The sequence below is a fragment of the Phoenix dactylifera genome, chromosome 3 (genome assembly GCF_009389715.1).
Source record: "Phoenix dactylifera cultivar Barhee BC4 chromosome 3, palm_55x_up_171113_PBpolish2nd_filt_p, whole genome shotgun sequence".
NCBI lineage: Eukaryota > Viridiplantae > Streptophyta > Magnoliopsida > Arecales > Arecaceae > Phoenix > Phoenix dactylifera.
The window spans coordinates 18,910,051-18,922,894 of NC_052394.1; the positions used below are offsets into that span (position 1 = coordinate 18,910,051).

Here is a 12,844-nt window from a genome sequence, read left to right on the forward strand (position 1 = left end):
TTTGCCAAACTAGATATACCCCCTTGTCGATACGGTTTAATATACAGATTGCGATATGGGTTGAGGAATTATGGTGTGATTGAGATTTCATACCTCAGAAGCAAGACAACTATATTAAAGAACCATGGTGGAACAACACGTAACCATAGTCATCAAGCCTTGGCCTAAGTCCTACCTATTTGAGGTCAATAGTGGAAAACAAAAATTAAAAATTAAAAAAAAAAAAAGATGAACAAGTAACCAAGAAGGAAAAAGGAATAGGTAACTATAAGGTAAAGAAAAAAAATGAATGAAGATAAGAAAAGAAAATTCTTCACCTTTTAGCAAGATAAAGATAAAGTCACAAAAAGATTCTGAGGAAGAAAATCTAAGAAACTTGATAATACACAATATAAATGCTAACTAAAAAATTGAAAAAAAATATATAATTGAATGAAAAGCATAAAATATAAAATGCCGTGTCTTTTAAACATTTACATAACTGATATGTCGGTTGGCCAAAAACCCTAAAAGATGGTATGCAACAACCTAGAAAGAGGTTCATTAACCCAAAAACTATTATCAACAAATACAAGACACCTTTTATCGGAGTTGGGAGACTCGGATCAGTGAAACATTACTTAAAGTAGATGTGATACAAATATGTTAGTGAAAATAAACAGTGTTCTGTAAAACAATCTGATTTGGATGTTGGAAATTTAAAACAGAATTGAAGATCCCTGATATAATAAACTGAATGTGGCAGAATCATCGTGTTTCTGAAAAAGTAAATTATAAAATATTAAACATCTACTCAAAAAATAAACTTTTTGTAGAATTCAAATTTTGAATAGAAGTTTCTACAAAAAAAGGACTGATAGCTCCTTGCATATCAATATAGGAACAGTAGATACCAGCACAAATAAATAAAGATCAGCTTGTCAACTGAAGCAGCATTTTTTCCTAAATGAATTCAAGGACATACAGAATTTTCAGACTTGGCAGCTCTGCAAATTCTCGAGGAAGATGTCCTGATAAGTTGTTGTTGTCCACCAGCCTACAAAAGTTCACAAAAAGAAGAAATAATAAAGATACACATAAATCTGACAGCATGGCCCACCAAAGAGGAGGAAATGAAACAGAAACACACTCACAAGTGAAGGAGAATAGGTAGTCTGGATAACTCGTGTGGAATTTGTCCACTTAATGAGTTATTGTTCATGTGGCTGCAGGTAAATGGGAGAAAAAAAATCAGGTAGCTTAGAAAAATAAGGGCTTCTTCACAACTAAGAGCAAGACTGTGAATCAAAACCAACTTACAGATGCTTTACACGGCTTAAGTTTGCAAAAGATTTAGGTATCGGCCCTGATATTTGGTTCACGTCAATTTGCAATCTATCTAGATTAGAAAGGTAGCCAATATCTTCAGGTAAAGAACCAGACAGTTGGTTACCATTCAGAAGCCTGCAAATACAGCACATCCTGCAACTTATCAGCAAATGAGTAGTTCTTCTGGGAAAAAATAAATATTATTTCCAAGATGTCGTTTGAATATGTAGAAATAACTTGCATAAAGGCATTCCATTGAAACAAACAGTTAATTTGTGCTATCAAGCTACTAAATAAGAAGAAGAACAATGACAATTGAAGTAGTTGCACACCAATAATCTATTTGTAGCATAACCAAACTTAACCAGGACAACACAAAATCAACAAGTAATTATCTAAACATATTCAGTATGTATGTTTGTAATTTGCTATGCTTTGCCAGTATGTTACGTGACTAAGTATTTTCTGACTTGAATCAAGTAACCTTCGACTGAAGATCAGAATGTAGGCCTTCGTTCAACATTATATAACAAAGGAAGAATCTTTTCACAGAAAGCTTCATCCTGCTGTGTCCACATGTGTACATTCAAAAGGATAATTTCAAGTTTGCATTAATCCTCCTTTTCGCGAAATCTTCACACCTGATTTATCAGTATATCTCTTACATGGATGTATTCACATATTTAATGGTGAAAAACCTATTACGAACATAACATGTTGGACTACATTGAAGCAGAAGAAACCAAGAAATCATCAGAATTCACTAGCCAATGACAGTGATGAAGGAGTCCACATTAGCAGTATGGCTCCAGCCAATTATCCACTCAGAATCAAAAAAAAAAAACTTCTTGTCAAGGGCAATCATAGGTTAAAAAATCAAGAATAGTTAGTTGATCTTAGCTCCCAATTTGATATACAATTCAGCAGTGCCTCACCAACAAATGCTAAATGAGCCTTTTGTCTATCAGTTCATCGTTTGCCCTTTTACAAGAGTTCTGGGCTGAAGTCTGTGTTTTCTTCTTCATCCTTGGTGTCCTTTGTTTTTGACCTTGGTTTCAACTTTTTCTAATTATATGAGACCTAAGGGTCTTACAGAGGGATTTCAGATTTGGCATATTTATGTGACTCTTTGGCATGTGGCCACAGAGATGGATGCATATACCTGTATAATTTGATGTAGGTTGAGAGCCATTCAACGTTGGCATACTGAAATCCTTAAATCCCACTAATGCTACAATTTGGGGTGTAAATCATCTGCAACTGAGAAAAGCATCTTTGTGGATTTTCTCAACAATCAAACCCAAGAAATATAATCTGATAAGAACATTACTTGATCCAGCTTGTTGACACCCCTCTCAGCATATTCTCTAGGGAGAAGTTCCTGGTTTGATCATGGAAGGTGGCATTGCCACCATATTTCCCAAAAAGGAACAAAAAGAAGTGACAAAAAAATACAATTGTAAGAAAATAAAATTGCCAAGAAAGGGAAATCAGTAACTTCTTTTTCCATTTGGACAAACTCAACACATGTACCTATGTTTTGTTTAAATTCTGAATGTATATTGTGATGTGAATTGAAGGACTTCATATCACACAATTTGTGAGATTAGAGTAGTTTTAAATCAGTTATGTATTCCTAGATTACATAATAAAAAAATGTACTTCAATTGTCTCTTTCAAGTTAGATGATGCAACTTGTCATGATTTTCCTTTTTGCTAATCTGATTTACAGTCTCCATTAAACCCAAGGTATGCTGTGCCGGTACCAGGACCTATGCCAGTATCAGGACCTATATCGGTTGCCCGATGGCATGGTTTGGTACGGTACCATGCCGTCTCATGTCGGGCCCATACCGACACAACAGAGCTGGCTAGAGAGAGGGAGAGGAAGAAGGAGATAGAGAGAGAGAGGGAGGGAGGGAGAGGGGAAGGGAGGGGGAGGGCTAGAGGAGAGCCAGGGAGTACAAGTAACACAGCATGCCTTACAACAAATGCATCATGAATTCATGATAGATTATTATGGAAGGCTGCAGAAGGAAGAAGCTGAACATTTGGGTGCTGTGCAGCACTGTAGAACTGGTCAGTAACTAAAGCATCCAAACTGATATTGAAAAGATCACCAACATTTAATACATATTCAGAAACCTTGAGTCATGAGAATACAACTTACAGAAGTTTAAGAGATGTAATGTTGCCTATCTCCCTTGGAATACTTCCACTTATGTTGTTCCACATAAAGCCTCTTCAACAGGAGAAAAAAAGAAGATTTAACCAGAATCTTAGGTCCCTTTCTTTTTTCAAAAGAAAGGGGGTAAAACAAGGATCACCAATGCAGAAAAATTTAGGGAAGATACTTACAACAAAACATAGAAATAACAGTTCTGACAAAGTATTAATAACTGTACAACATCAGAGGAATTAACTAGATTGGCTGATAAATCCAAAATATGCAATGACTTACAATATTCTCAGATGAGCTAGGAGACCAAGTTCGGGTGCTAAAGTTCCCGAGAGATTCAACTTTAGAAGCTGTCTACATTTTCAGAGAAATTCGATATCAGTATAAACTATAAAAGCCAACATCAATAAGATGGCAGCTTGTTATATTTTACATAAAATAATAGTAATTACAGTAGCTTACATGACACTGCATCAATATTAAAATACTGCATAGGTTTTAGAGCATTAGTGTTTAATTAGCTTAGAAGTCATTAAAGCAAACCAAAAGATTTGAGAACAGGAAAAAGCACATGTTGATGGATAATAGAACATAACTTGTGATTTGAGAATATGGTGAAACTATGTGATCTTAGTCTTGTGTATCTAGTATCTACAATATGCCACAAGCACTTTTAAGTAACATGATATGCAATTTAGAAATGAATCAATTGATTCATGCATTTTTTAAATCCGTAAAAGAAAAGAAAAGAGGTGGGGGTGGGGGCCTAAGCTCATATGTCTGAAGAACAAGAACGACAACAAGAAGATAAAACATTGGAAAGCACTAATAAAGTTACAAAATATGATCGATAGCTTGTTTTCTGGTTCCTTGTTACAGGAATGATTCACAATATTTCAACAGTGCATTATGACCTCTTACGTCAAACGTTGTATTACCATCCAGATTAGTTAAACATGCTATGAAATGTTTTGGAGTGGGAAAGTAGCTTTCGTTATTAGAGACCTCTAGAGGTCTAAAAAAAATCCTTACAGGTAATGATTATGTTTCTTACCAGTGAATAACACATCATATATCATTTTAACCTTATTGGCAACGAAATAACACAAATATTGGACCAGATTATGCAAAACATGCCCTAGATGTACCAGTGAAGTACAATGATGTATCACAGTACATACAGTGAGACACAACAGCATTTCAAGATGGCAAAATAATAGTTTATTGTTATGTCAAAATTCAAGCACCCAAACCAGAGATAGCAGCTGGTAGCTAAATATATAAATGCTGACAGAACATAAGTTGACCAAATCATGTCAACAAGCAATCTGACAAACTAATATGTTTTCCACCCCATCTTACATCTTCTATGAAGTACAATATATGTAATGGGATTTTGACATAAATATAGAGCATGATGAACCTAAAAATTGTTTCAGCCAATTCAGGTTTAAAAGTAAAAGAACCACAAGGCTTCTATAAAGTACTTGAGAATTGTTTAATAAATCCAGAATGATTAAAAATTCTTTAAGAAATACAAAGTCGAGACTCAAAACTGTGTTGATCATTTATACCACAATTTTGAGCTATAAATACATGAAACACCCTATTACTCTTCTATCCTATTGAAGAGTTATCATTTTCTACTGAGAGTGACATCAACTAAGCATTGTCATAGAAGCAAGCACATTAATAGGGGCACTAATGGATCATAAGACAGTAAACTTTACAAAACTGTTAGTCCCCTTTTGCATTGCAAGGTTATTTCTTTCATTCACTTAATGGAATGGGTTGTATTCTCGCTCCCATTTCTCAAAAAAGAGTTTTGCCCTGCAAGATAGTACTTAGATCTGTTTATGTTTAACTGAGAGACATCAGGCTAAAACAGCCGATTAACAAGAAAGTTACACATGTACAGCCAATTGCATTGAGTAGCATGAGGGGAGGGGAATTTCAAAGCCTTCAAGATAATAGAAACAAATAATATATCCTAAGCAGTAACCAGCAATAAATTTTCTAAGTATCTCCAGAAAACACAGAATGAATATTTTAAAGAGTCAAGCATTCATACAATTCTTCTATATGCAGGTACCCATCATTTGGCATGGACGCACAAACAACCCCTGTCCAATTTGATGTACATGGATCTCCACTGTTCCAATTAGCAAGATTTTTCAAGGGGTCAATCAGACTGCTCCTAATAGCCTTTAATGCATGAACTGCATATTAAGATAAAATGATTATTACCATTTCATAAGCACACTTATTTGAGAAAATGTATCTTAAGAAACTTCACAACAATAAATGGTGAGAAATGAAAAAATTTCTTTTTTTATGGTATGTAATTTTTTTGTTAAATTTTTACCTCTAGAATTCATCAAATGTAACCAAATGAACATATCAAGATAAAATGATTATAGCCATTTCATAAGCATCTTTCTTTTGAGAAAACATATCTTAAGAGATTTCATATTAATAAATGGTGAGAATGAGAAAAAATCTTTTTCAATGATAGGCGATTTTTGTTGAATGTAAGTGGAAGCATGAAGAAATATATTTCCATGGTCCTTGTTCTAAATCTTTGCTTAAACATCCAACTTCATTTTGGGAAGACTTCTAAGTTACTTTCATGACCAACACACATATCATGCCAAAGTTCGTCATATACAAGATTGAGCTTCTTAGCCTGCATTTATTATTTGATTTTGCTTTTCTCATATATAAAAATTGAAGAATCAAAAAAATAATAATCTACAATACGCAACATAGTATAGCATCATCATTTTTTGAAATATAGAACTATTATATAGAAAGGTAAATATAGAGCAGTTATATAGAATGGCTGAGGCAGCAATACCGCAACTGTTGCAAAATAAAAGCCTTTAAAATAATTAGCTGAGCAGGTGGAACAGAAAGTTCTAGCAAATATGGCATTACATATACTATCAAGCAAAAAATGCGGAACCATCCCGAACCGCCCGGTTCGGAACGTACCGAGCCATGTCGGTGGTGAACTGGGATGGTTCCGACATTCAAAATGAGAAACCGGCGAAAGGGGGACAAGAAGAAGGAAAGAGAGAAAAAGAGAGAGAGGGGGGGGGAGGAAGGGAGAGGGAGAGGGAGAGAGGGCCGCCAGAGGCCCAAATTGCCGACTTCATTTAAAATTTACAAAATAAAAAAAGGGCCCCAACGGACATCTATTTCATTCGAAATAGGGGTCCAGAGGGCAGAGCCCCTCCTCCAGCCCTCTGCGGCCCTCCGGTGCCCTTCGGTGCCCTCCGACGACCTCTAAAGCCTCTCTTCCCTCTCCCTTCCCCCTTCCTCTCTCTATTTTTCTCGCTCCTGTTCTCCCTTTATGCTATGTCGGCACGGGCCCGACACGAGGGTCGGTATAGGCTCCAGTACCGGCACGGCGAATTTTGATGTCAAGTACTGCAATGGCTTACAATAGGAAAAGGATGTTCCGAAAGTGAGAACCTAAAAGGTATCTTGCTCCATAGGTAGCCCTAAATGGGAATGCTTGCTAAATGATAACCTATAAAGCTGATGCCAAATAGTAGGGACAAGGCTTGATGGTTATGGTTGTGCCTTTAAGTCTATCAATTTCTTCCAAGTCCACTCTTAATTTTTCTAAGTTTTATAAATGATCTATTATAATGGTAGATTTTAGTAAATTGCTAGGAATAACTTGCCCTTTTATCCCAAATGAATCTCCAGAAATATCCTTTCTATGTCTCTCTTCTTGAAAATCCCACAAGAAAGATCTCTAGCACCCCCTTCTCTATCTCAGATATCTGCAGAAGAATAGATCTTACATATTAGGCCTCACCATCACTAGAAATTTGAGCATTCAATAATTGAGAGTCCAAACATCGAAAAGGACCCAGAGAGAGAGAGAGAGAGATGGAACCCCCCCTAATTCTAGCTTCACACATATCCAAATTAATAATGAGGTTTTATTAGATCGACGGTCTCAAATCCTGGTGAGACGTCCCGCAGAACACTGGGATGGGGTTCCAGTGCTGAGGATCGAGACAGAACCATCCCACCATTATCCCATTGTCCCAATCGGCACATCTTGGGGCATCCCCTATTACAAGTGTCGGTCTCGTTCCATCGGCAAACTAGGATAGTTACATCCCATAGGATTTAAAACCTTGATTAGATCCTCATCCACTTCTTTCTCTCTCATTATATATGAGTCTCTCAGACACATGTTAATGCTACTCTCAGTGGCACCTACCTCTCTCTCAACCTCTCCTGTCATATTTTTTTCCTTGTTAGCCCCAGCTCTACTAAATGCTTATCTCACTTGCATTCTCATAATAAATCTGATTAAACTCATACCATTAACACATAATATTTTTACAAGTAAAGATTTTTTTCAATAAAAAATTTCATTATCTATGAATAATTTTTATAAATTTAAAAAAATGAGTATTTTGTCTTCTTTTATATACTTATGACTGTTTAATTCCGTCAGATTTTTTTAAATGGATAATCCTAAAACATGATTTTATGTGAAAAAGGTTTTAAAACAGAGGGAGAAACCTGTTTTTCTCAAACTCGTTTTTCTAGTTTTATGACCTGGTTTCTACAAAACAGGTTCTATGAAAGCAATGAACCAAGTATTCTAATTAAAACCACTTAGTTTAGGTTTTGTATAAATCTGTTTCACTAAAAACTCATAACCAAACAGCCCCTTAGTGTGCATGCATAATATACGTGTGCGTCCATGCACGCCACTTGTCTCCAGCAAATCATGTTTGGGATAACAAAAGTAACTTCAACAACCTTTAAAATGTGTAATTAGAGTTCCAAGGACCAATAATCTCCCAAACAAGACAAAGGAAAAAATAAACTGAGAGAAGGAATTATACATTTGCATTTGGTTGAGGAAAAGAAGGAAAAAACAAAACAAAAACTTGCAACCCAAACAAACAGAACCAGATTCCTCTTAGAATGTTTCATGAATATGTTGAAATATGAAATTAATGAAACAACAAATTCTGAGCATAAATAAAATACCCATTTCAAGTAACAATATCAATGCTGTTAGGGCATGTGGAAAAAAAGCTACTCTCTCCATCTAAATATACACCAAAAGTACATCAAATGAAATTTTAATCCGTAAACAAACAAATGCATCTTCATCAGCAAGAGTAAAATGGCATGAGTGATTTAATATTAAATTACAAGCACTCAGTAGCACAGCATAATGGATTACGTAAGGTTTAAGTTATGGGCAGTCTACCACACCTTCTGATGGATCGGTACTCTTGGCCACAGCAACATACAAAAAGTAAGGAAACAGTATGCCCAGAATGGCCCCATGTAATCTAAATTGAACTCCAGACATCCTGATAGGCATATCAGCAACTCTCCAAACCTGAAGCAGCAAGCCGTTTTAGATGAGAAACCATCTCCCTCCAGAAAAAATATTGTGGCTCATGAAATCAAGATTAAACTGCTGTAAATTATAAATATTAACTATTAAAAAAAGTTGGATATAAAAGATTCCTTTACATTTAAAAAAGTTCAAGTTGTTGAAGGAAATGATTTTTGCCAAATTTATATAACTGATAAGCTGTAATACACTATGTAGTTTGAAAGATGACATGTACCAAAATTTAGGAATACGTCATCAATAACAATGATCCAAACTCAGGCCGACTGGGGTTAGCTTGATTAGGTTGCTGAGCCCATAAACAACCAATTTTAAGCTAGTTAAACAGGACATAGTGCAAAAGATGACCCCTGAAATCTATCTAGTTGGTTGTTGGCATGAAGGACCCAAATGCCACCTATTACAGACCATGTCTGGATAGGTTCATGTCCATAAGATCAGGTCACATTCAACAACTGAATCAAAACAGGAGTCTTCAAAGATCATATATGATGATCACCGATACAACGAGTAGGAACCAATTCTCTACTCTCATACTGAGCTACTTTGAGAATCTTAGTAAAGCAAGCATGAAGCATTCCATAACTGCAACATCCAAAATATATATAAGAGCATTATATGCATCATAGAGTTAAACATAATGCAATACAGATAATAGAGGAAATATAAAATGTAGATGCTACTTATATACAGTCTAAGAGCTTTGCCATGATTTAGACAATTTGAAAAAAAAACTATAGATACACAACACAGTCCATAAAATGAACCATCACAGTTAAAAGTAAAAAGCAGGTTATGCATGGATCAAATTAAATTACTAGCCATTATAATCATAACCAAATTTGCTGAGTTGGTTTGTGAAGTTTGTAAGATATTGTTAGAGGCAGAGGGATGAGCAGCTTGTTTGGGATGTTGATTTCTCAGATGAGCTGCTCATCTGCTTGACTTATAATATATCAAGTCTGACAGCATTGCTCATCAAACAAACAAGCAAGCACAACAAACTTTTAGGACATCCATAGTGTGATAAAGTTTTTGCATGGAAACATGCTGTTTATTAGTTTAGCAATGTGATTTACATTAGTTGAACTCATATCATTCACCTGACTTAAGTTGCCATACTTGCCAAATCCTAATTGGGGCTGTTGAGCAGATGCTTCTTCACTAAAGCAATGAAATAGACACATGGAAATGGATAACAAGTAACATGCATTGGTAATTATATTAGCTATGGGAAAGAAGCAGTGGATGAACTGGAAAACAAATATTTGCACCACTACATTATCCTTCTAGAAACTTCAGAAAAAAGTGACACTCATGAATACAGTAAACCTTTGTCAAAGATTCCAATTTTTACAGTAGAGAAACTACACATACTTTACAAAATGAAAACAATCAAAACATGAATAGAGGAAAATAATCTTAACACTCTTGTGATCCTAAAAATACGAGTCCTCAGAAATCAATAAATTCATAGTCATGGTATGCTGAACCGGCCCGTACCGACCGGTTCAGCCCGTGCCGAACCGGTCCAGTCCTTCAAGCATGGAAAACGGCTCCAGCCCCTTTGGAGCTGAAACCGAGCAGTACAAGCCCGGTACCGGTGCAAACCGGACCGGTTCGCACCAATACAAGCCCAGTACCGGTGCAAACTGGACCGGTTCGCACCGATACCCACCCTCGAGGCAGTGCGTCTGCGCACGGGGAAGAGCGCCCACGTGAGGAGAAGAGCGCCCGCGCACAGGGCAGCGCGCCCGCACGGGCACGAGCTGGGAACCGCGCCCACACGCGATTCCCCGCACTAGGAACCGCACTCACGCACGGTTTCGAGCGCGATTCCCAGGGGCAGCGCACCCGTGCGGGGGCGTTTAATGCTCCAAAGTGGCATTTAACGCATCCGCGCCTGTTTTTTCGCGTGCGCCCGGGTTTGTGTCCACGCGTGCAGCGCGTTGGCCGATTCGATACCGGTTCAAACCAAAACCATATCGGTCCGATAGGCAACCAGTATGCCTACTTAGTATAGTATATGGAGACTCAATTTGGATGAAACCATCCAAACTGCCACTAAACCGCCCAAAATGAGGGCAGAACAAGCAGTTTGAGGGAAGATCAAGGTCGCTTCGCCTTGAACTAACCCCAAACCACTCCCAAACCGAGCGGTATGCCTGCGTACCACTCGTCGTTAAGTTACTAACTGAAGATAAATCGATGCACCAAAAGAAATAAGGTGAATGCTTTAAGGAAGTGTACGTAATAACTTTTACTTCATGCCATGCTATAATAATTTTGAAGATCAAGAATTGATAAGAAAAATTAATAAGCTAGTGCCTGGTACATGGTCGTTGATGATAGTATAGTTAAATAATATAATAAATATATTTTCCTTTTATTTACTTTAACACATCTTTCTAATGTATCTTATGTTGCAAGTTATGAGATGCTATGAAATATTTATGCATATTAATGACTTCAGGATATAGAGAAAACCTTGATTAGAACCCTTAACTCGATATTCCCACCTTATTTCTTACAAAAACATAAATTTAGACAAGACAAGATAGAAAGCCCAAAATCAAAGTTAAGAGGCTAAAAAAGGCCATACTTAGGGTGTTTGAGGCATATCTATGGGTATGCATGGATACCTTCTGTCAGCATGATCCTTGATATGGCATGTATCATACATACCCTTCATCGAGACTAATACGGTTTTGGTATTTCGGACCTTGGTCCAGATACTAAGATTTCTTGCTTGAACCAGCCCTCAGAAATCAAGAAACTCTTAACAATGTCCCAATACTAGGATTTCTTGCTCTCGCAAGCAACCAGAAATTAATATATATATATATATATATACATACACACACACAGATCAAGACTGTCTTCGTTCCAAAAATTTCTTGCTCCAGCCAGCCCCCAGAATCAACAAAATAGCATCTCGATTGCTCGAACGAGCTCTCAGGGATCAAGAACATTCCAATCGGGATGCTAGGATTTCTTGCAACGGCTAATACCGACTGATAGAAAATCTTAATACCGACTAATCCCAAAGATTTCTCGCTCCAACGAGCTCACAGGAATCATGAAAACCAAGAAACTGTTTATAAAAATAGAAAATAACAGAAATCAAATGATACAATACTCCAACCCACCTCAAAGAGTCTGCGTCCCTGATTCACACGACGTCAGGAAACTCCACAAACCAAATTCTTGAAAACCTGCAACACGTTCAAGCACAATCACGATAAAAAAACTCAGGACGTTTCGATTTCTTGATCCATGCAACGACAGAAGTCGAACCAGCCCCCAAAAATCGAATCCTTGAAACCGGTTGCTGTTCGCAAGAACCGAGAATACTGCCCGTAATCCCCGGGAAAAAGACAAAAGTACCTCGAAAGAAAACAAACAACGGGTGAGGAAGCCACCTCCACGGCGAAAGAAGGCGCTCTCCGACCGAATCAAAGAGAAGGGGAGGGAGGAGGCGGTGGAGGAGGAGGAGGAGTTCGGAAAGGGACATCGCTCTTCAACTTGTAGGGAGTTCGACGTGAACTGCGGCGCTATTATAATTAATTAATTGAGAGAAGGATGGAGATAGAAAAAACGAGACAACGGGGACGGCAAAGCGGAAAACGACGGGGGTGAAAAAGGGCGTCGCTGACGGTGGTGCTTCAGAGGCAACGTCGATGCCTTTCCTAAAAGCCCAACCTCCGATTAACTTTGAATTATATCCGCCGTAAATACTTAGCCCTCTGTAGTCTGTACCGACAGTATTTTATAATATACCGTACACCAATAACTATTGGTACAGTAAACTTCGATCAAAAAAATAATTATCAAATTTGTTACATAATTATAGAATAAAATAGTAGGGTACAAAATATCTTTCTATATATTCTTATAGGTTAACAAGACATCAAAATTTCCTTGGAACTAAGATTGTAAAGTATCTGTGC

At 37.1% G+C, this 12,844-nt stretch overlaps 1 protein-coding gene across 3 annotated transcripts in view; it reads right to left on the bottom strand.

Moving 5' to 3' along the window:
- Positions 1–12,436, bottom strand: part of LOC103716688 (probable LRR receptor-like serine/threonine-protein kinase At1g06840) — a 58,830-nt gene extending 46,394 nt beyond the window's left edge. The window contains exons 1-9 of one of the 3 annotated variants that reach the window (XM_008804790.4): positions 12,282–12,436; positions 12,044–12,109; positions 8,747–8,876; positions 5,559–5,706; positions 3,770–3,841; positions 3,479–3,550; positions 1,300–1,443; positions 1,134–1,205; positions 965–1,036 (exon numbers count right to left, since the gene is read on the bottom strand). In XM_008804790.4, the coding sequence (XP_008803012.2) occupies positions 965–1,036; positions 1,134–1,205; positions 1,300–1,443; positions 3,479–3,550; positions 3,770–3,841; positions 5,559–5,706; positions 8,747–8,858 (692 nt within the window). In that variant the 5' untranslated portion in view covers positions 8,859–8,876; positions 12,044–12,109; positions 12,282–12,436. Of the gene's footprint in view, positions 1–964; positions 1,037–1,133; positions 1,206–1,299; positions 1,444–3,478; positions 3,551–3,769; positions 3,842–5,558; positions 5,707–8,746; positions 8,877–12,043; positions 12,110–12,191; positions 12,211–12,281 lie in introns of those variants that run through there. The other 2 variants (XM_026808300.2, XM_026808301.2) reach the window with 2 other exon arrangements.
- Positions 12,437–12,844: the final 408 nt, after the last annotated feature.